Source organism: Ictidomys tridecemlineatus, chromosome 5 (assembly GCF_052094955.1).
Source record: "Ictidomys tridecemlineatus isolate mIctTri1 chromosome 5, mIctTri1.hap1, whole genome shotgun sequence".
NCBI lineage: Eukaryota > Metazoa > Chordata > Mammalia > Rodentia > Sciuridae > Ictidomys > Ictidomys tridecemlineatus.
The window spans coordinates 156,952,640-156,976,436 of record NC_135481.1 but is presented as its reverse complement, the minus strand read 5'-3'; the positions used below and the strand labels follow the sequence as shown (position 1 = coordinate 156,976,436).

General features: G+C 37.7%; 1 protein-coding gene across 8 annotated transcripts in view; it reads right to left on the bottom strand.

Annotated features, from left to right (window-relative positions):
• Ralgapa2 (Ral GTPase activating protein catalytic subunit alpha 2) overlaps positions 1-23,797 on the bottom strand; it is a 310,144-nt gene that overhangs the window by 71,103 nt on the left and 215,244 nt on the right. For all 8 annotated transcript variants that reach the window (XR_013439515.1, XM_078051331.1, XM_078051332.1 and 5 more), the window contains one exon: positions 12,737-12,864. Coding sequence is in view for 7 of the 8 variants with exons in the window: in XM_078051331.1 (XP_077907457.1) it covers positions 12,737-12,864 (128 nt within the window). In the remaining variant the exon portion in view is untranslated. The remainder of the gene's footprint in view (positions 1-12,736; positions 12,865-23,797) is intronic.

Sequence of the window (23,797 nt, the reverse complement as noted above, 5' to 3'; positions counted from 1 at the left end):
CTAGTGCTTCCTCCTGACTCCTTTCTAATTGAGATGCAAATTAATCTCTCTGGCTGATTACACTTCCCTTAAAGCTACTGACAAATGCAGCTGTAACCAGAGTTTGTGGACTTTCCAACAAGTGACTTCAGCTGTCAGTATTTGCATGTGCAACCAAGGCCCAACCGGCTCCAGTTCTCAGAGCTGTGGAGAGCTTCCTTTGGGCGTTGCAGACGTTTTATTTACGTGTATAAAATTTACATACAATTAAGAGTCAAAAGATAAAAAAAATTAATCCTGCCCTCAACAACATTTGACTAGTCCTTAGGATTTAGAACACTAAAATTTAGGCCTTTTCTGGCACTTCTTTCTGACCCTGGATCACTCTTTTCCTTGGAGGCCATGCATGGCTTTGATGGCAACAAGATACTTCCCCTTCCACATCTCATCTCTAAGTCTTCGGATTTTAACAATGTTTGAATCTAATATTTCTCCCCAAAATTGAATATGCTTACAGCTCTAAAATAAATGGGATTGCTGAGTAGACTTGTTTTCTCTGTTCTCCTTTCCATTAATTTCAAAATAAAACATAAAGCCAACATTCTAATTGTCAAAATTCTCACATTAATGTCCTTCAATAAGGGGTGATGATGGAAAAAATTTTATTTAACTTTTGCAATGTTGGGGATTAAATTCAGGGCCTTTACTTGCTAGACTAGGGCTCTACTACTGATTTACATCCTCAGTCCCAGAATTATTCAGAACATGATCAAAAGAAATATGTGTGAAGTTTCCTCTCAGTTAAAAGAAAAATTCATATAAAACCTATTTTTTTGGGTAAAAATTCTAACTTTTTTTTTTTTTTTTACTTTTAAGTACTATATGTATTTTTACCAACCCAAGAATTTTTATTGAACACCTACCATGTGCCAGGTCTTGTTCTAATTGTTCAGGATTATAGCTGTAAACTAAACTTTCAAAAAATGGCTTAAAATGTGTACATACATACATACATACATGCATAAATAGCCTACATATAGAGCTATATTTCACGTTGGACAATTAAGGTTTTTAATTTTGAAAAAATGCAGTTTTTAGGGGTTGGGGTTGTGGCTCAGTGGTATAGCGCTTGCCTTGCATGTGTGAGGCACTGAGTTCGATTCTCAGCACCATGTGTACACAAATAAATAAAGGTCCATCAATAACTAATAAAATATCTAAAAAAAAGAAAGAAAAAGAAAACATGAAGTTTTATAAAACATGACTAGCTTTTGTTTTCTAAAATGATTTTACCAACTTAATATCTCTCAAGCTCCTTCCCTCCCTCCATCTCTGCCCTCACTTACACATGTTTATAATGTGCTAGGAGGTCTGTGTGAGAGAATATCAACAGAGTGGAAACAATGTCTGCACTGGGAACTTCACAACATAATTGGGAGCTGGTGTTGCAGTAGGTGCTTCACATCTGAGGGTGAAACCACTAGAAAGGATGGGAGTCCATTATTACATGAGACTGAAGGGCAACATGTAGAGTGGAGTGCAGGAGAGTGATCCACAGGAGACTGTTAGTTTAGGGCCAGCACAGTGGGAAGCTATATCCTCCATGCCTTCCATGAAGGCCTGCAGCAAGATATGGTGACCTACTAAGGATGGAGCTGAAACTTTGGCAAGATAGGAAGGGTGGGGCTGTGCAGCATCATCTGCTTTCTCAACAGATCACTAGAATCGTCTAACAGTGATAAATCATGTACTCCTTTCCATGAACCTGACCCCCCCCACACCATATTGTTTATTTAAAGGACTCATTTTGTGCGCATTTATGACCCCAGGGAGCCAATCTTTCACATGGAGGACCTTCTACTAATTGCTGAAGGAAGAACAATCTCCTAGCCTTTATCTTAACATCTACATAGGTAAAAAGTTAATATTTTCTGAAACCTCATTTCATAATTGATTGATTCTGGTTTTCATGAACTCTTGACATTGAACTAAAGCTGCTTACTGGTCCCAGTTCTGCAGACTATTCTTCTATTTAAAAACCTCCCAGGCTCTGGAAATAATTCTTTCTTGGTTTTAATGGTTTCCAGATACCTAAGGCACAACTGTTAGGGTTTCTCTGGACTGAATCCAGGTTGGTCAAAGTCCCTTTCAAATGGGACCAGACTGGTAATGTGGTGCTAATACCCACAGGTAATACTAGGCTCTCACCAAGGACCAGGCACTGTTGAACCTGCTTGGCCCATAAGCCCTCTCACCAACTCTTAGCTGGTGGGGTGCCATGATGGTGGTGCTGGCACCAAGTCTTAGGTCTTGGTGTATCTTGGGAGACACCAAGCAGGGGGTGTAGTGGACAGAAGAAACATACCCTGTGAAGAGGCCAACTGCTACCAGCAAAAAGGGATGCATAGTGGGGTCAGACGTTCTGATTCTTTAGGAGATATATGAAAAAAATATTTTTAAATGCAGAATCTCCTGGTTTTTCAACATGGCTAACAATCTTCAGTTCTGTGATTAGTAATGCAGGGAGGCCAAATGCAGTTCAAAGCCCATCTAGGGGCTGGATTCTACCTGCAGCAGCTAGTTTGTCGGCTCTGGGTTTTGAATGTTTGCCTTGACATTGAACTAAAGCTGCTTACTGGTCCCAGTTCTGCAGACTATTCTCCTATTTAAAAACCTCCCAGGCTCTGGAAATAATTCTTTCTTGGTTTTAATGGTTCCCAGATACCTAAGGCACAACTGTTAGGGTTTCTCTGGACTGAATCCAGGTTGGTCAAAGTCCCTTTCAAATGGGACCCCTAGAGCAGCACATGACTTCTGGATGATTCTTAAGATTACAGAAGCACAGAGATGATGCCCTATTTCCTGTGAGGGGACCACATGTTTTGTGCACTGCATCCCAGAGGATGCTGGTGCCGGCTGCGTATGTCACCAGAATTCTTGTCTCATCCCCAATCTGTGGTCATTCCAAAACCCCAGATGTTGTTTGCAATGACTGCTATCAAAACACTTCTGCACTTTTACAGCTGGTTATCAAAACCCAAGTACATGACATTATAGTCTATCCATTTCAATCTCTTCTTGTTGGGTGGGCCTGGAAATCTCATTTGTGAAGATATTCCTAATTTCTGATTTTCTCTAGGGCCAAATTAGTTAACTCTCTCATCTATACTATAAGTGATAGATAGTCTTATAAATATGTTCTAGACCCTTGTGAAAGTTACTGATAAAACTGTAGAATACAAGAGAAGTTGGACAAGCCATGGCACAGAAACCATACCAGACACTAGGCTCTCAAGTCATTCTAGTGGTTCGTAAATTAATACTTTTCCAGTTTGGCTACAATGAAGTCAACCCAGCTCTCAGGAGCCCCCAGTTTTCTCTCATATCTGCCAGATGGTCCCAATACTTATCTTACACTTTATCTAAATTAAAATTTGCATTTATATGCTTCCCCTAAGCTCTCTAAAGTTTGTTTCGGATACCTTAGTCTTCGTGAGCACATTCTTTTCTAAAGGCTCATGAGCTAATAAATAATGTAGTCAATTTTATAAGAAATCCATGTAACATTCCAAAAGTCATCCTTTTCAACCACACTTAAAAATGAAAAAAATACATTTCTGTTTCTGGTTTTGGGTGTATCTATTATCTGACATGACTTCTAGAGGAAAATAAATTAGTCTTCATGGTATTGAGATGACTGCTATTTATCTGTTCTTTGATCAGATATGGGTAATCCTGAATCAGGACCATTTTGCAAGTCCAGTTTTCTTTCTTTTCTTCTTTTCCTTCTCAGATATGTGTGATCCTTAATCAGGACCTTTTCTGAAATTCCAGTTTTTTTTTTCTCCCTCCCCCCCATTTCCTCTTTTCCCCCCTCCCCTCCTTTATTGTATTGGGATAGTTGCTGTGGTATAGAACTTGCTTAGTGTACACAAGACCCCGGGTTTGATCCCCTGCACTGAATATATGAATTACATGAGTTCTTTTCCCCTTTAATGTTTTCTCAGTGGTTTGTATTTTACTTCATTCACTAAGACAATTTCCTGTTGTTTTCCATTTGAAGAGGATATGTCAGTTCTAGAAGATGGGAGAATCATAGGCTACTGATTAACAGGGCTGACTGGCTAAGAGCAGGGCAATGACTGCTCTTTTTTAATCTTAGTGCATAGATTTTTAAATGTGAATTAATCAGGGGCCACCTTCTTATGGCAGTTTGTTGGTTGTTTTTTCATATTTGCCCATTTTCTATCTCAGGTAAATATTTTTAATTTTATAATTTAAAAATTCCATTGTTAAAAATTTCTCATTTCTCATTTCCTCTCACAGTCTCAACTTACCCATGGGAATATGCCATTTCTTCCTCTGAACTGTTTTTTGCATTGTACTTCCCAAGTAACTGTAACTACTTGCATTTTTCTTCCATTTTTATATAAACTTTAGTACTCAAATGAACTCATTACTTTCTGTAACACTCTGAAGTTACAAAATCCTTATTTCAAATAGCTAAGAAATAGACCCAAAATAGCAGTTTTCCTTGTTTGCTTCCTGTCTTCGGCAAGATGAAACTGTTTGCCAGCTGAGAGCTCATTAAATGCTTATTGCTTTTAGTAGAATGCGCCGTGGAGTTAATATCAAGTAGCAGAAATAATTATTACAACTACATCTTGCTTTGGGCCTCTTTAGAAATTTGGATTAGAAAATCACTGTCCATCTCCCCCATTCAGGGTCTGACTCCATTCTGGTTGCTACTCTAAAATCCAGTCCCTCTCCTGAACATTTTCTATTTGTAGGTACTTCAATCCCATCCTGGAGTGATTTCTTTCTTTTTGGTGCTGCTATTCCCTTGCAGAAATTCAGTTCTGGGTCCTCTTACACCCAATTTTCCAAATGAAGACTCAAGACTGCTTGACCCAGTCATGTATAAGATTAGCCAATAGAGTATATGTGTTGCTTGGCCAGTCTGCTGAAAGTAACCCTTCATCTCTCTCCTTGTTTTTCTGTGAAACCATTCTCTCCCTTTCCTTGGCCTCCATCTCCATCCTTCCAAATATGGTCTTTAAATGCTCCAAAGAGCTTTATTCTTCTTTTCCCTTATTATTCCCTATACCCCTGTAAATCTAGCAGTTATTACAATGCATCAATCCAACTTCTGCATATGTATCCAATTCAACTCCCTAACACTGGCATAGGTCAGGTCTCTGCTCTCTCTTAGAACTACTTCCCTGGTCCATTGAAATGCTTTTATCACTCCTTCTTCCATGTATGTGAGGCCTTGTGCACTTGTATACATCCTATACTCTGCCATACGGAAGTTTCTGACATTCTCAAATGTAATGCTCTTTCAAAGTTTGTTTACGAGCAAATATTATCCCCTTACTTGGGATATGTTATTCATATTTCTATTTTTTTTGGTAGTCAGGACAGTGCCTGGTATTTAGCAGAGACATTTTTAAATGCTGAAAAATGCATAAATGGTTATGTATGGCAAAATACAACACATGGTACAGTTTGACTTCCTTTCTGAAGTGTATGGAAATGAATGGAAGAAAGTCTTCCCAGGAAAATCTCATTGGAGAAAAAGAAACAGGGTAATTTTGAAGATGTATAAACAAGGAGCAGAATTTAGCAAAGAAACTATGAAGTCATGGTGTGAGAGAACAGCTCTGGTATTATGAAGTATATGAGTTAACTTTAAAAATGAAAATAAATCTCACTTATGTCAGAATGAAGAATAAAATTACTTTTTCTTAGGCAGTGCAGTTTTCTCCATCAAATGCTGATAGTTCCAGAAAGCAGAGATGGTGAATGCCATTGACACTATTGTTCTATTGAAGTGGACGTTTATTTTTAAAAGCCACCATCTGTTTGATTCAGGGTGAACTCCTCCTAATGGGCATACTGCATATTGTGTGGCAACCTCTTCCCCGAAACAAGTTATCTGACAAGGAGAAAGAAAGCCCTGGCTCAAATAGTTTTGGAAACTTCTATCAGCTGACCATGGTTTCATTTGGAATCTTTAGTTGGCTTGGGAACTGTAAACATAACATGTGGCAAGCTTCCCATTTACAACACTCTAGGCATAGGAACAGGCCCTCTGATTGCCCATGAGGAATAGAAAAAGCAGATGGTAGGTGAGTTGGCCCTCATCACTCAGAAGGGCAGTGGTCACAGGACGAAGGCTCTACTTGACAGATTTGATTTAGCCCACTGAGAAAGTTACAGGAAAGCCAGGAAGGACAAAGGGGTTAGGCTGAAATGTTACAGAGGGTGCTTTCCAAATACAGCCAGCCCTACTGTGTTCACATTTTTTTTTCTCATTTAAGACAGTGATATTTTTCAGTTTTTCTATGTGCTTTAGCTACACTGTTCCAACTGTTTGATCAGTTGGCCAAGAGAACCCCAAACAAGAACTTCTTTGATATTGATTCTAAACTGAATTTACTGCATGAAAATTCCCCCAAAAGGCAAATTTGTTCCAGAAATGCACCCAGTCTTCAGCTTAATCAGAAATGTTGCATTTCCTTGAACCTTACTGGAAAAAAAAAAAAAATCAATGCACAATGCGTTTCTACTTCTAGTGAAATCTCACACAAAAATGAATCCAATTGACCCTATTTTAAAGCAGTTAAATACCAATCATTCACTGGGAAGGGAAGGGATATAAGAATGACTGCTTCAAAAAAACTCTATTGGCTCTTTTCTTCATTTATCTGGATATGCATGCTCAATACTAAAAAAGCACATGTTCCCTCTCTAAGAGATTTACAGAAGGTCTGAACATGTCTTTTGTTCACTGAACAGTCATTCCCATACGGGGAAAAGAGTGACATTGAGATAAAATGAGCAGTATGGCCATGTTCTACTTAACAGTTGTAATCTAAATATTAGGTATTAAATGGGGATACAGGGCTGTTCATATAAAATGGCGTGTGTTGCTAATGAAATTTTCCTCTCTTTGTCAGCAATCACCAATGTACCTAGTATCTTGTATCTCAAGGGAACAGGTAATGGCAAGTCTTCCTCAGATTTCTGGTCTCTTAAATGAATTTTTCTTATATGGAGGAGTACACTGCTTCCTATCTTTTTCTTTTTTGAGGGTCAAGGACCAAGCTTAGAGCCTTGTTTGTGCTAGGCAAGAGCTCTGCCACTAAGCTAAACCTGCAACCCTGGGGCTTCCTATCTTAATAGGTCTTAGTTCATAATGTCAATATGGTGTTAAGGGATATACTGCCAGGCTTTTGGAAGGGGGTCAGTTCTACACACCTGGGAATAGAGTTCCTCGACTACTGCTAGTGGTAGTGAAACAGGTTATAGGCAGGTTTTGTGGGTTTGTGACCTGAGCGGTTGCATGTGGAAAGTGTATTTCCTCTGATTGTGTTTTCTTAGAAGCTGACTGCCTGAGATGTCACATTCTCCTGCCAAGCCAAATCTGGCTTTGAATGCAGAAGGCAAGCAATAGTGTCCTGAGAAACATGAACAACCAAAGGATTCCATGGAATTCTTTCTTAGTTGTGCTACTTCCCTGTAGTAGCCAATTATTTACTTTGAAAATGATGACACATAAAGAATGAGGACTACAGGAGACCCAAGTTCTCTGTTTTAATCAGCTTTTTTGTTGCTGTGACTAAAAGACCTGGACAAGAACAATTAGAGATGGAAATGTTTATTTTGGGGCTCACTAAGACCTTTAGAGGTCTTACTTCAAAAACAGCTGTTGTGGTGTGAACTGATAAATACAACCAATAAGAGTGTAAATTATAGATTAGTAAAAAACAGAAGATTTTGATAAGTGAGATAAGACAATTATAAAGCAAAAACTGTCATAGATAGGCCTAAGACTCCATTTGGCTGCCTTTTTTTTTTTTTTTTTAAAGAGAGAGTGATGGAGAGAGAGAGAGAATGAACTATTTTTAATATTTATTTTTTAGTTTTTGGCGGACACAATATCGTTGTTTGTATGTGGTGCTGACGATCGAACCCGGGCCACACGCATGCCAGACGAGCGCGCTACCGCTTGAGCCACATCCCTAGCCCTAGCTGCCTTCTATTAAAACACTGTTATAAGAGCTGTTTCTGAGAAAGTGAAATGAAAGCTGTTTATCTTCTTATAAAAATTGTTTTTCTGTACTTTGTACCCCACAAATTGTACCTTACTCAGGATGCAGCGGTGGTCATGGTGAGCTACCTCCTGGGTTTGAATGCCCTTGTGGGTCTACATGATCTTGAAGTAGATTCTCGCCCTGCTGACCCCCACCCAAATTCAGGATTCGACTGTCTAGCACCTGCTTGAACCCAGGATTGTGGTCAACTGAACTGCAAAGCTAATGCTTTTTTTGCTTCTGTTTATCACTTGCTTGCTGACTGGAAAATTCTAGTCCTGCCTAGAGCCCACAGGTCCCACTTATTAATTTTTTAATTTCTATGATTGGCTAGCTTACATGATGATAAGCAAGTCACTGAGTTGTGCTTTTTGTGCTTATATTCTCTTTGGATGGACCAGGAAGCTGCTGTCCTCCCACAGAGCTTGAGTCTCTGCAGTGGGTGACAGTCCCTGGCCAGGTAAATAAAGCTCTCTTTTGATTTGAAATTCAGACTTAGAGTGCTTTCTGGGGTGTCTCCCCATAACACAGCTGGCTCCATTCCTTGGGGCTTGAAGTGAGGCTGAATATCATGGTGGCAGAGAGTGGTGGAGGAAAACAGCTGGGGAATCATATCAGGAAGCAGAAAGGGAAGACTCTACTCATCAGATACAAAATGTATACTCCAAAGGCAGATGCTCAGTGACCAACCTCCTCCAGCCATATCCTACCTGCCTTTAGATACCACTCAATTAATCCCTACAAGGGGATTAATTCACTGATTGGATTAAAGCTCTCATAACCCAATCATTTCACCTCTGAATATTCTTGAACTATCTCATACAGGAGGCTCTTGGGGAGCACCTAATATCTAAACCGTAATAGTCTCTCTCTGTCAATTCTTCCTTACCGAGCAATAAACTAATTAGGTAGAAAGAGTATGTGCTTATCAAAAGTGAAACATACAGATAAGTTAGTTTTATACAGTGTTTGCATTCTTCCAGTAAAAACAAAATATATATGCATAGATGAGCTATACAATATGAATTGCATAATTTCATCGATTTCATATTAAAAGTTTTTAGATTTGCACATTAAACCAACATTGCACAATATAAAGAAGAATGAAAAAATGCTTACAATTAAAAAGTTTAAGTCCTTTACACAGAGTAACATTAAATAGCAAATATAAACTACCATGAGAAGTTGGGGGATTGCAAAAGAATGGAAAAAGCTTTATATTTTAACATCTCTAAAGGCATTTCTTCCTGCTTTTTGAAACAGAGCACCACATTCTCATTCTGCACAAGGGCCTTCAGGTTATGTAGCTGGTTCTGGATCTAAATGTGACCTGATCTCCTCAGTCATTATGGGACCTGCATGGGCTTGGGGATCAGGGGAGTGACCCTATACTCCTTTTCCACCTTTGCCCCTACATCAAGTAGTCCTGGCTGTTCACCTCAGGATGCTGCACTAAAATGAGAACTTCTTGAGTGCCTATGGGGAGACAGCCAGGGAGGTTTCCTCTGGGATCACACAGAACACCATCTGTACCACACCTGGCTCTTGGGTTTGTCACAGGCATCCTGATGGACTTGAGCATGTAGAGAATCCCTACAAAACACAAGTTTACCACTCCAAAGCACGGAGTTCTTGTGCCTTCTGCCTAGAATGTTACCCCTGCTCTTGTAGGACAGCTTCTCTCTCGTCTTCCAATGTTTGCCCAAATGCTTTCTCCTCAGAGGACCTCATTTACCACAATGTTCTCTTGCAATTCTTTTCAGAACTTTTCCCAATTAGCTTATACATTTCTTATTTTGTCTTCTCTGTGAAGTAAACAGGCAAGAACCTGATCTCCCTTGCTCCACACTGTAGCCTGGTCCCATCTCTGGACTTGGCATAGAGACCATAGGAAATGTTTGTTTGGTAAATGAATAAACGTAATTAGACACCCATAATTAGGATTTGTTAGATTATTCAGTGTTTTTCAAAATTCAAATCTAAGACTTGTATCAATGAAGCAGCAAAATCCAGATATCAGCTATGACATAATCAAACAGGCTTAGATTTTTGCTAAAGCATGTGCAGACCTGTGTGTTTTAACGAAACATTAAGGGAATAGTTAATTATTGACAGCATAGGCTGACACATATAGTCTTAAAAGTCAATATATTTTTTTAAAGAAACAAAATAGAAAACAACAAAAACAAACCAAAAAAACTCCCTTTCTTCTTTTTTAAAAATATTTTCCTCTCTTATTATATTTCTCATTTCTGACCTAAATATTAGCCCTTCTGCAGAAAGAATAAAAAATAAATGTTGGAAAGTTTTCCCCACATGACTACATCTCCATAAGAAAATTATATGTAACAGTTAATTTATTGTTTTAAACTTTCTCAAAGTATAAGGCAAAAAATGTTCACCATTTTTATTTATAAATATATTTATATTATTTATAGTTGTATTGATCAATATTTATATAATGATCATTTTTAAACTTTTTATTTCCTCATTTCTATACAATGTTGTCCTCTGATATGTCATTTACTGCTTTATGAATTATTTTAGAGTACAGAAATTTCCTAACTCACACTGGCATTAAGTAGCCCTAGGTAGCATTATTATTCTTTTTCTTTTTGAGTACCGGGGATTGAATTCAGGGGCACTCAATCACTGAGCCACATATCTAGCCCTATTTTGTATTTTATTTAGAATTAGGGTCTCGCTGAGTTGCTTAGTACCTTGCTTTTGCTGAGGCTGGCTTTGACCTCACTATACTCCTGCCTCAGCTTCCGGAGCCACTGGGATCATGGTGTGTGTCACCATGCCTGGCATGGAATCATTACTCTTGATATGATCATTTGAAAAGTTTTTGAAGTGATACTAAATAATATCCTTTGGAAAAAAAATACCCATATATTTTTTGGGACTGTGGACTAAACCCAGGTATGCTTTGTCACTAAGTACATCCCCAGCTCTTCTTATTTTTATTTTGAGCTAGAATCTTATTAAGTTGCTAGGGCCTCACTAAATTGCTGAAGTTGGCCTCAAACTTGTGATACTCCTGCCTCAGTCTCTGATTCTCCAGGATCACAGGTGTGCACCACCACTCGAGGCTCCTTTAAACTTAAAATATTGTTTTCTCTAAACTTGATTAATTCAATGGTGCAAAATTAATTCTTATTCGAGAAAAAGCAGTTTTTGACAAAATAACAAATCATGTATTTTATAATAAGAAGTTTGGAAGTAAAGAAAGTGATGTGACAAAAATCACAATGGACTTATATAAAACGGTATTTTCTAGTTTGCAAATTATTTTTTGTTGCCTTGGCCCAACATAACTGACTGATGGGTGTCCAGCTCATCCTAGTATATGCAAGCTAAAAAGCCAATTGCTGAACAATGTCTTGTTTCTGCCAAGAAGCTCTTTTTAACAGAATGTGAAAGAAATACTCCATGCAGACGGCTGATTCCACACCACCAGCCATAAGATTGTATCTAGAATGCCGTGGAAATCACTGAAGAGAATGCCATCTCCAAACCACCACCACCAGCCTGGATAAAACACCAGAGAGTGTGCTGGAGGGAATAATGCTGCCCTGACCCCAGGGGAGGGACCAGATGGGACCTTATAGCTCTTTTCTACTACTAATTTCTATGATAATTCTAAATTGCCACATGGCATACGTATTTTTTTTAATCTAAGGCAGAATATCAGGCAATGAAGTGACCAGGATTTTAATGAAAGGTATTTTTCATGAACTGTATCTATTCAGACTTTATTTCTTACCTCCCTCCATCCATTAGTAACACATCATATACAGTTATGTTGGGAGAACTTTATGGAGATAAGTCAAGCACAATGCATTTTTAATCATTATCAATACTAATTAGAAACAAATATATTCTAGGAGGTCAGATGCTTTTTGCAAAAATTTTATGAAGTCATTCATATCAAGCTCTTTTTTTTTAAATAATTAAAGATCATGCTTGGATCTAAGGATTATGGCATGCCAGATAATGTTTGAGAGAAAAATTAGAAAAGTAAAAGTTCTTCCAGTTTTTAGAGACAAGATCAGGAATTAGAGGAGGAAATATTAGTGATTTGAGAAAATTACAAAAGAATTTCTGTGCATTCTTACTGGTGAGTCCAAATGCAACTTCACTTGGCCTTTCCTTTCAATCAGATGCAATTTCTCTTTCTTTGACCTTCCAGAACTTTATTTGCACTTCTCAGGTGGCCAATGCCACATTCTTTGACTTATTAGAGGCATTTCACTTGCTATTTGGAGGCTCTCTGAATGAGACCATTATATTTTGTTCAGCATTACTCTTTATACACAACAAACTGCAACACCCAGGGAGGATAAAGGAAGAGATTGAACTTGGAGAAAAATACCGACAGAGCCATGAGCATCTCATGATAGCCATAGTTTCTCAGACACAAACTGATGTGAGTAAATCATGAAAATAAAATCTTCCTAGGTTCAAGGTAGCATAAATTATATTTAATATAAATTAACAAACACTATAAAAATCATACTATTTTATTTTCAACATAGACTGAAAAAATTCTCACTTCAATTTTCAGTTTTTTAATACTTACCCCTAAAGAAAAACTGCTGGGAATCTTGATTCTGGGAGCATTAGTAAGTTACATTTTCAAAGCAAAAAGATACAAACTCTGGTAGAGTGGGATGAGGCACTTCACAGCCCTGCTGGCATTGATGCAGGTGGCACATATAAGGCTTGGCAGCAGCTTCCCACTCACTATGGCTCCATCGAACAGAGGACCAAAAAATGGAACCTGTTGATCAGAAATAGAAAAATGCTTACTTTTCAAAAACCAATAAAAGCTGTACGAGAACAGATAAAAAATGTCTAAAACTTGGAATGAACACATAGACAGTCATCTTCAGGGAAAGTGCTTACCTTCTCAGGACATGGGTAGAGAGGGCTTTCAACTCAAGGAAAGCAGGACTGCTCTAGGAACTCTTGAGCAAAACTTCTTGTTAATAGGTAATTATCACCAGTTTTTTTTTTTTAATGTGTGTGTGTGTGTGTGTGCGCGCGCACGCTGTCATTTATAGAAATGCCACTATTCTTTCTAAGGACTTATATCATGTAGATTATGTGTGGTACACAGATCCCAACTTTGGAACTGGTAATGTTCCTGTTATGGATTCGCTACATGTTGACTCTTAAAGGAGATGATCACCATTGCAGTCAACAATTACATGGTCCTACTTAAGAGTTCTTCTTCTTGAGCTTTTCTCTTTGCTTTCAAGATACTGCAGGACCTCATTTCTTTCTACTTCTTGAATATATACATGGCTTTTCTTTGCTGGACCAATTTCTTTTTTTTTTTTAATTTTTATTGTTGATTGTTCAAAATATTACATAGTTCTTGACAAATCATATTTCACACTTTGATTCAAGTGGGTTATGAACTCCCATTTTTACCCCATATACAGATTGCAGCATCACATCGGTTACACATCCACTGTTTTACATATGCTGGACCAATTTCTACCAGGTAGGTAACCCGCAAAGTTTTCATGCCTGTCTTTTTTGGGTTTCTTTTATTTCTTCAACTTGCTTCATTAGAATTTAATTCACTAATAGTGATATGGTTAGCACCACGAGATCAGGGACTGACTCTGCCTTGTAACTCATATTAATTTACTATTTCACTTGCTTAGTCATCTATTCACAAAACATTTATTATGTGATGGACACTGCTTTATTCACTGAGGACACAGCAGTAAATAATACAAAAATCTCTCATTCCACTGAGTTTATAGGTTAATGTAGATTTCAGATAACAAACATTAAAAACACATACAATGCCTCATGTGTGAGGTAGTAGACGTGTTAAGGTGAAAATAAAACAGAAGAGAACAATTAAACTTTTTTTGAGGTATGGTATCTCCAATTAGGTCAAATGGGCAAGAAGGGTTTTAATAGAAGATGATATTTTAGTAAAAGTCTAAAGGAAGTGGCAGAAGGAATCACAGGTAGGAGTCCTTCAGATTCCATCTGATGGAAGAACAGACCAGGCAAAGGAAGAGCAAATGCACAGGCCTAAGGTGATGGGAGTGGAATTGAATGTTTAAGCAACAGCAAGGAAGTCACAGTGACTATAGCCAAGTAAGTGAAAGAAATACCTGAAAGAGATGAAAGTCAGGTAGTAAAAGGACCTTGTGGGAAGTTATAAGGATTTTTGATTTCTAGTCTAAATAAAATAGAAGTTTTGTGGAAGGCTTTAGGGAAATGGGGTATATGATCTAACCTACATTTTTAAGGTACTGTTCTGGGCACTGTGATGGGAAAACTGCAAAGGGAAATTATGGAGACCAGTTGGGAAACAACTGAATAATCTAACAAGAGATAATGATAGTATGAATCAAAGCGGTAGCAGGAGAAGAAGGTGGCTTTCTGGATATATGCTCTGAAGGTAGAGTTGATAGGATCTGTGGAGGATGGCTGATGATGTGGAAGGGAAAGAGGGGTGTCAAGGATGATGCCATGATTTCTGCTGTAGAAAGGGTCATAAGTTCATTTTAAGATGTACTCAATTAGAGATGCCTAATGGATATCTGGTGGTAATATGTTGAGGAGGCAGTGGATGTCCCAGGCAGGAAGGCAGAGGAGAGGCTTAAATTGGAGATATAACCCTAAGAGTTGTTCACCTGCAGATGGTGTTTCTAAGCACAAGAGCATAGGAAGAGCTTGAAGGTTATTAAGGAAGTTGGGGCCTTAATGTCCTGTGGCCCTGATGTTAGAGGTTGAAGTCATGAGAAACAAAAAAAGAAGACTAAGAAGGAGTGGCTTTGGGATGGAGGAGACAAATTCCTTTGAGTCATTCAGAAACTTTAGGTGGTTGTAAATATACTTGCTCAACAGGGATGAAAAGCTGAGTTCAGGTTCTGATTAGGACTATTACATGTAGTCTTTCATTAAATTTACCATTGAATATGGGATCAGGAAGTGGTATGAAGATTTGCTCACATGTTTTCTTCTAGAAACTTTCATATTTCAGTCTCTAAACTGTCTCAATTTTTGCAGTAGCTCTGTACCTGGCATGTGGCTACAATACAGGTACCTCCTGAATGAGTGAAGTTTACTAATATTTTAAATAATTTAATGAATGCGAGTCTTCAGCCTAGATTTTTTAACATCTTCCAGTAACTGCTTATTAGTAAAATACCTTTTCTGTGGTTGGCATTGGAGGAGAGGCCTGGGATACACCACAGGAAATACAAGACTATTTTCACCTATAAGGAGCTAACACAATTGTAAAACACTATGGACTGATTTCAACAAAAATGTAGAAGTTCTGGGGCTGGGGATGTGGCTCAAGCGGCAGCGCGTTCGCCTGGCATGCGTGCAGCCTGGGTTCAATCCTCAGCACCACATACAAACAAAAGATGTTTTAAAATTAAAATTCTCTCTCTCTCTCTCTCTTTAAAAAAAATGTAGAAGTTCTTTACTAATTTTTAGCAAATTAAATCCAATAATATAAAAAATACTACATCTTGATCAAGTGGAATTGTCCATAGGAACTCAAACTTGGTTGAACATTCATAAATTAATTCATTAATTCAATTTACCTCATTAACAGAATAAAGAAGGAAAACTAGAAGACTTTCTTAATGAATGCTGAATAAAACACTGGATAAAATTCAATCTTATTCGTGATTTTAGAAAAGCACAACAGAACAACAACTCTCAGAAAACTGGAAATATATGGGAACTATTTCAGCTTAAAAAAATCTGAAAGAGGAAAAAAATGGCATCATAATTAATGATAAAATATTGAATGCTTTCTACACAGTATCTAAAAAGGCAAGAATATTTATGCTTACCTCTTCTATTCAATAATTTTAATGTTCTGATCATTACAAGTAGAAAAAATAAAAGAAGGAAAAAAGAAAAAAAATACATGAGAAAGAAGTAAAATTATTTTTATTCACAGAAAAACATGATTATATAAATGAAAAATCCAAAGGAATTTAACTAAAACTAATTAGTGAATTAGCATAAGTCACAAGATACAGTGATCTCCCCCAAACAGAACCCTAAAGAAAGAAGTCAAAGATGACCTTAGAAGATGGAAAGATCTCCCTTGCTCTTGGATAGGCAGAATTAATATTATCAAAATGACCATACTACCAAAAGCACTATACAGATTTAATGCAATTCTGTTCAAAATTCCAATGACATTCCTCATAGAAGTAGAAAAAGCAGTTATGAAATTCATCTGGAAAAAATAAGAGACCCAGAATAGCTAAAGCAATCCTTAGCAGGAAGAGTGAAGCAGATCCCATCACTGTACCAGACTTTAAACTATACTACAGAGCAACAGTAACAAAAACAGCATGGAATTGGCACCAAAACAGACTGGTAGACTAATGGTATAGAATAGAGGACACAGAGACTAACCCACATAATTACAATTATCTTATATTACACAAAGGCACCAAAAACTTACATTGGAGAAAAGATAGCCTCATCAACAAATGGTGGTGGGAAAACTGGAAATCCATATGCAACAAAATGAAGTTAAACCTCACCATGCACAAAACTTAACTCAAAATGGATCAAGGACCTAGGAATAGAGACACTGCATCTAATAGAAGAAAAAGTAGGCCCTAATCTTCATCATGTGGGATTAGGCCCCAACTTCCTTAATAAGACTCCTTTGGTGCAAGAATTGAAATCAAGAATCAATAAGTGGGATGGACTCAAACTAAAATGTTTCTTCTCAGCAAAAGAAACAATCTGTGAGGAGAACAGAGAGCCTACATCTTGGGAGCAAATCTTTACCCCTCATACATCAGATACAGCATTAATCTCTAGGGTATATAAAGAACTCAAAAAGCTAAGCACCAAAAAAACCAAATAACCCAGTCAATAAATGGGCCAAGGACCTGAACAGACACTTCTCAGAGGATGATATACAATCAATCAACAAATATATGAAAAAATGTTCATCATCTCTAGCTATTAGAGAAATGCAAATCAAAACTACTCTAAGATATTATCTCATTCCAGTCAGAATGGCAGCTGTTATGAAGACAAACAATAATTAGTGTTGGCGAGGATGTGGGGAAAAAGGTACACTCATACATTGCTGATGGGACTGCAAATTGGTGCAGCTAATATGGAAAGCAGTATACAGATTTCTTGGAAATTTGGGAATGGAATCACTATGACCCAGCTATCTCACTACTGGGTCTAAATCTAAAGGACTTAAAAACAGCATACTACAGGGACACAGCCACAGCACAATTCACAATAGCTAAACTGTGGAGCCAACCTAGATGCCCTTCAGTGGATGAATGGATAAAAAAAATATGGTATATACACACACACACACACAAACACACACACACACACAATGGAATATTATTCAGCAATAAAAGAGAATAAAATCATGGCATTTGCAGGTAAATGGATGGAGTTAGAGAACATAATGCTAAGTGAAGTTAGCCAGTTCCAAAAAAACCAAATGCCAAATGTTTTCTCTGATACAAGGAGGCTGATTCATAGTGGGGTAAGAAGGGGGAGCATGGGAGGAATAGATGAACTCTGCAAAGGGCAGAGGGGTGGGAAGGGAAGGGAAGGGGCATGGGGTTAGAAATGATGGTGGAATGTGATAGACATGTATGAAGACATGAATTGGTATGAATATACTTTGTATAAAACCAGGGATATGAAAAATTGTGCTCTATATGTGTAATAAGAATTATAATGCATTCCACTGTCATAAATAAATTAAAAAATTAATTAAAAAAGATTTATTTTTTAGTTGTAATTGGACATAGTACTTTTATTTATTTATTTTTATTTGGTACTGAGGATCAAACCTATGGCCTTGCATGTGCTAGTCAAGCGCTCTACTACTGAGCCACAAACCCAGCCCCCCAAAGTTATATTTTTATGTAACATCATTATCATATTTATATCATGTTGTTATATTTCTGAATATTAGTAACTAACAACTCAAAAATACCATTTAAAAATGCTGCTTATAGGCTGGGATTGTGGCTCAGTGGTAGAGCGCTCACCTAGCGCATGCGAAGTGAGGCCCTGGGTCCAATCTTCTGCACCACATAAAAATAAATAAGTAAAATAAAGGTATTGTGTCCATCTACAACTAAAAAATTAAAAAATGCTATTTATAATAACACAAAAATTTAAGATATATTTGATAAAAGATGTGCAAGACATGATACAGAAAATGGCCAAACTGTGCTGATGTAAATTTAAGGTAACCAAAATAAATTCAAAAATATACAATCTTCATGGATTACAAATTTCAACACTGTTAAGATGTAAATTCTTCCAACACAATTTTGTGTTGGATCTATAGATTCAACACAAACACAATCAAATTTCTGGCAAACTTTTTATAGATAGAGATCAGGGACCAGTTGATTCCAAATTCAATATAAAATAAAAAGACATAAATTAGCCAAGACAATGATAAGATGACTTATATTACCTGACTGCAAGGCATGCTGTCAAACTACAATAATTAAGATATCAAAATAGTGGCATGAGGATAGATGTACCCATAGCGGGAACAGAATACAGAGTCCAAGAATAGAACCACATATACATGGTAACTGAGTGGCAATAAAGAAAGCCACTCAATTTGATGGGAAAAGAAAAGTTTATTTCAATAAAGACACTGGAACAACTGGATAGCCATATGGAAAACTGACCTCTACCTCATAGCACATGCAAAAATTGAGATAGATTAGAGACTGAAATATGAAAGCTGCTAGAAGAAAACATGTGAGCAAATCTTTATACCACTTCCCTATTCAATGGTAAATTTAGTGAAAGACTACATGAAATAGTCCTAATCAGAACCTGAACTCAGCTTTGAATCCCTGTTGAACGAGTATATTTACAATCACCTAAAGTTTTTGAAAGACTCAAAGGTGATGACCAAAGCCCAGGGATTCATAAGACTTCCATGACTGCTGCCAAACTGGATTTCCTTACCAGCTTCCTGTTAGGGGATGTGTGTGGAGCCCCTATCATGTATTCTTGGACTAAAGAAAGCACATTTCTGAGGAGAAGCACAGGTCTAAAAAGTGTAGTCCAAATTAATTTCTCCTTATCAGACTTGGGTCCCAACTATGACACTTTCATACCCAGGTTCTCCTTTTAGTTATATATTGTACTTACAAAGAAATCTCCCCCCACCAATAAAACTTCTCAATTTTTATTGTGCATTCAGATCACCTGGGCATCTTGTTCCAGGACATGTTTAGATTCAATAGATTTGGCAGAGGTTATAAAATTGTATATTTCTAACAAGCTTTCAGGAGATGCTGATACTGCTAGCTCATGGATCATATTTTGAGATACAAGATTCAAACTTGAGTATGTATCCTTTTTACAACACAGATTGAGAGGTTCCACTCCCAGAATTTCCAATTCCATACATCTGAAGTGAACCCAAGAATCAGCATTTTCAACAATTTGCAGTGATGCTAATGCTGGTTCCTACACTGAGAATCACTGCTTCACAGATATGTACCTATCTCTTGCCAATGTGTGGCTCTCCCCAGATGAAACCAGTTCATTCCATCTATCCTAAAATGTCAGCTTAGTCATTTTAGAGTGACTAAGATTTTAGAAAAGGCTCCAGGGGAAACTCTTTCCTGGCAATTGTCCAGAATTTTTCTATAAGTGATTTACCATGGTCTTTGCAAAATTAATTCATTTCAGATACATTTCCACATGACTCTCAATTTTAATGATGAAGTTTTTCACTCTGCTCCTGACTTGAACTTCTCAGATTTTAATGTGCATACAGGTGACCTAGGGATTTATTACAGCACAGATTCAGTTCAGTTCAGTTGATGTCAAGGGTGGTTAGTCTACTTTCCTTTTAGACCTCTCTTTACAGAGAAAAATTTCTTTTAGAAGAGGAATTCATGGTTATTTCCTAAGCACCCCACCCCTGTCACCCCAGAGAAGTGATGACCCTGACATTCATGTTGCAAGATTGTCCAGCATGCCAGCACAAGGATATGTCCAGATGTTGGAGCAGGGGAAAAGGAGAGTCTTTGGACACATCCATTTGATATATAGGAATTAATTGTTCAAGAACTCAATTGAGACAACTTGATATTTCAAAGCAGAGCAATGAACAAATTGAGCTCAGTTCAAATCCCTCCCACATGAACTCCAGCTTCCAGAATCAGAATATTGCCATGTACTGGCCCAAGAAGATACAGTCTGTATTGAAAGCTATAAATGCAAAGGATGAGTGGCTTGATTTAACCAGCTTTATCAGTTACTCATCCCATTTAAAAAAGTACAGGTATTGTATACATGATTTTTATGCCTAGCTTATTGTTACTGATTATCATGTAAGAGGTGAATGACATAATAAAAAAGGTTTTTCTCCCTGATCTCACACACATGCCTGTAATGTGAGCACAGGACGGGCACACAGACCATACATATATGAACAGCCCTTAATTAATAAGCCTCTACATACAGGTATGGAAATGAACATTTCTCTATTCTTAACAGGATTCAGTTCACTGGAATTCAGCTTCTGGATTTAGTTTGGTCACTCAGAACAAAGTGTGTTTAGATAAATTATAGTCATGTATTTATCTGAAGCACAGGAATAGTGTGGTCTTCTCTATTGACCATACAGTGTAGCTGAGAAGTTAAAATGCCATATTAATCCCCAAAATGTATTGCAAACAGTACTGTCATAATGAGAGGCTAGGTGGAAAATCATACAATTTTTGAGATAAAGTGAAAACTTTAAGAGAAATGTAAAGCAAGTTTCTGAGAAAAAGAGTATTTATTTTGATATATATTTATCTATATTGTATAAATATATTTTCTAAAATATCAGAAGATAATTTTGGTGAAAAAATGGTTTGTCAGCGGACTATAACATTTCGCCTGAAAATTCTGAAGACTAAATTGAATCTTTCTGGGTCAAAAATGGCAGAAATTTCATGTCATCTTTTTAGTTTTTTATTTGCTTCTTTTAGTCAAAATTCTGTTAGGAGATATGGGGGAAGAACATAGAGATGAATAAATTGAGGTTCTTATCTATCAGTAGCTCATAGGGAAGATAAAACTATTTAGTCAAGAAGGAAGAAAAAAGAAAAAAGTTTTAGGGTGGGTGCAAATAAAATACTCCGAAGCCACAGAGAGTTCTAGTTGAGGGAAGCAATGGGAAGGCTTCATGTCACAGGTGGTCATGACCAGTAGGTGTTGGCCAAGATTTATGGTAAGAGGTGTGCACTCCTGGCAAAGGGTGCACAACAGAAATGAAACGGTATTTTTGCTAAGGTAGTGTTCCCCAAAACACATGCCATTTAGCTGAATACCAGCTGGTATTATATGAAAGCTCTGCCTAGAGTTACCAACTACAGCATGACAGATAAATAAAGAGAAGACTGTGGAAAGAGCTGGGCAAAGGTATGCACAAAGCTCATGAGGAACTCCCTAAAGCAAAGTGGGAGGTCAGAAGTAGGCCACTAACAGAAGGGAGGAAAGTGAATAGGCCTAGATTGTGGATTTGAGAGGAATGGGAACCTCTGCAATGGATATCTGGGAAATGCATGAAGCATAAGTGCCACTGAGAGATGAATAAGGCTGAAGACAGTCAACATGGGATCTGACAAATGTTAGCAGCAATCATCATTCCACTTTCATGACTGTGCTGCTGTGCGTCCACCCCTGGCTGTTCCACTTCATGCTCTGGTAATACAAATGAAAGCAATACTAAGAACCTGTAAGTTCCCAATCTTTATTTAAAGGAAAGACTGAGCTGAAGGCACACTTGTAAGCATAGGTGGGTGTTGAGAGCTATAGAGGCTGCAGATTTAACTTTTAGGTGTTCCTTACAAATTAGGTGGCCAGAGACCAAAATGGCCAAGCCAGGCAGGGAAGACTACATGTTTTTAAGTTAGGAGGAAAATTTGGGTGCATATCACAGAATAATGGATGTACAGAAAGAGTCTGTGAGGGCAACAGTAATTGTAATAATGACTATGATCTCTAAGAAATGATCAATGTAAATGGTAAGAAATATTGCAACAGTGAATTGGAAAATAATTATAGATTAAGAGGTCAATAAGGAAAGAAACTGTGAGAAGCTTTCACACACACTGAAGAATGAGCATGCAAAGAGTGGCGAGTGGGTTGAGCAGGTCAAGGCTGCTTTCCATGTAAATTCCTGCTCAAAGATATTCCCCCAGGCTAGCTCAACTCCAGTTGTTCCAAATGAGAACTGCCTCATCTATAAAAGATCAGGACCATCCATCAAGACTCCATTAGTATCAGGTCCTGGAACATCATACTGAAGGACACATCTTTGTGGTTGCTAACAACACACTGGGGAAAGATTGGAAAGCAGCACCACACACCAGGGAAACCATGACCAAGTCCTGAGTCTTGTGTTCATCATTAGGAAAATGGAACTTCTTGGTGTGTACTTCATTAGAACCATGGACAACAAGGCTTCCTTCATATCTTACCTAAGGAAACCTAAAACAATCACGTGTTAAAACAAACAATGAACAATGAAAGAATCGAAGAGCAGAATGGAAAGAATAAAGCAGCAAAATGAGAGGTCAAAAGGGAAAGGAATGATTCCAGGTAATCAAGAGTCCTGCACAGACCTTGAGCTGCTCCTATGTTCCAGGGATGTGAGTACACAGGCCCAGGTTGGGACTCTGTTAGGAGCTTCTTGGGTAAGGTGGGAACACAGCATCTGTATGGGACCCTCCACCTCTGAGAGCCATGATTTGAGAGCTAGACATGGTTTCCCCTTTGGGAAGTTCACAATCCCACAGGAATTATGAATTGAGATAGTATGTTTGAACTTGCATATTTATGCCTGAGATATCAAAGTGGGTGACAGATAAAGCTGTTAAAAAATTGTTTTGAAAGACAATAATTTTCCTTTTGGGGGAAACAATACTACCTGTATCATTTGCCAGAAACGTTGAGGGATCCATGAACTAACATAAGCACTTCTCATATGCTCTATGGCTCAGAAGAGAATATGGGAAGCAGGAGGCAGGGTACTGTCCTCTAGGAGCACATAGCTCTACATGGGCACTAGTAGGGTGGTGCTAAGGAGGGGTCCACTCTGGAAATGGCTCAATGAATCTGGGTTAGTTTCCTGAAAGGTAGGAGAAAATAGATTTACACTCTATTTTTTAAGAGCCTGATCTAGATATAGAAAATAATTTCCAAGGTGTGAGAAAGTCCCCATGGGGAACAATACAACATCTATAAAGTAGGGTGATCACTTAAAAAGGCCCACATATACAATTGATCTGTTTCTGAGTTAGTTATGAGATTAAGAAAAATAACAAATGAATTGTAGAGAAGGGGTTTAAAAGCCCAGAAACATTTGATTTGGGGATAATAAATTCAATGGCTGTGTCTGACGTTCTGAGCTCAGTTCTCAATGTACAGCACATAATTCTTGTAATGATTTTATGAGGTCACACTTTATCCTAGTTATACAGAAAAACTGATGAAGTCTTACTGCTTTTCTCAAGCTCACCAAGGTCAAAACTAGTACTGAAACTCTACTGTGGTTCAGGAGGCTCTACATGACCTAACCTGCTACCCTTGATTACTCCAGCTTTTTTCTTTGCTCCTTAGACTTTGGCCATAGCAGATGTCTTTCTTCAGACTCTTGAAGCTCATGTCTACCTTAGAGATGT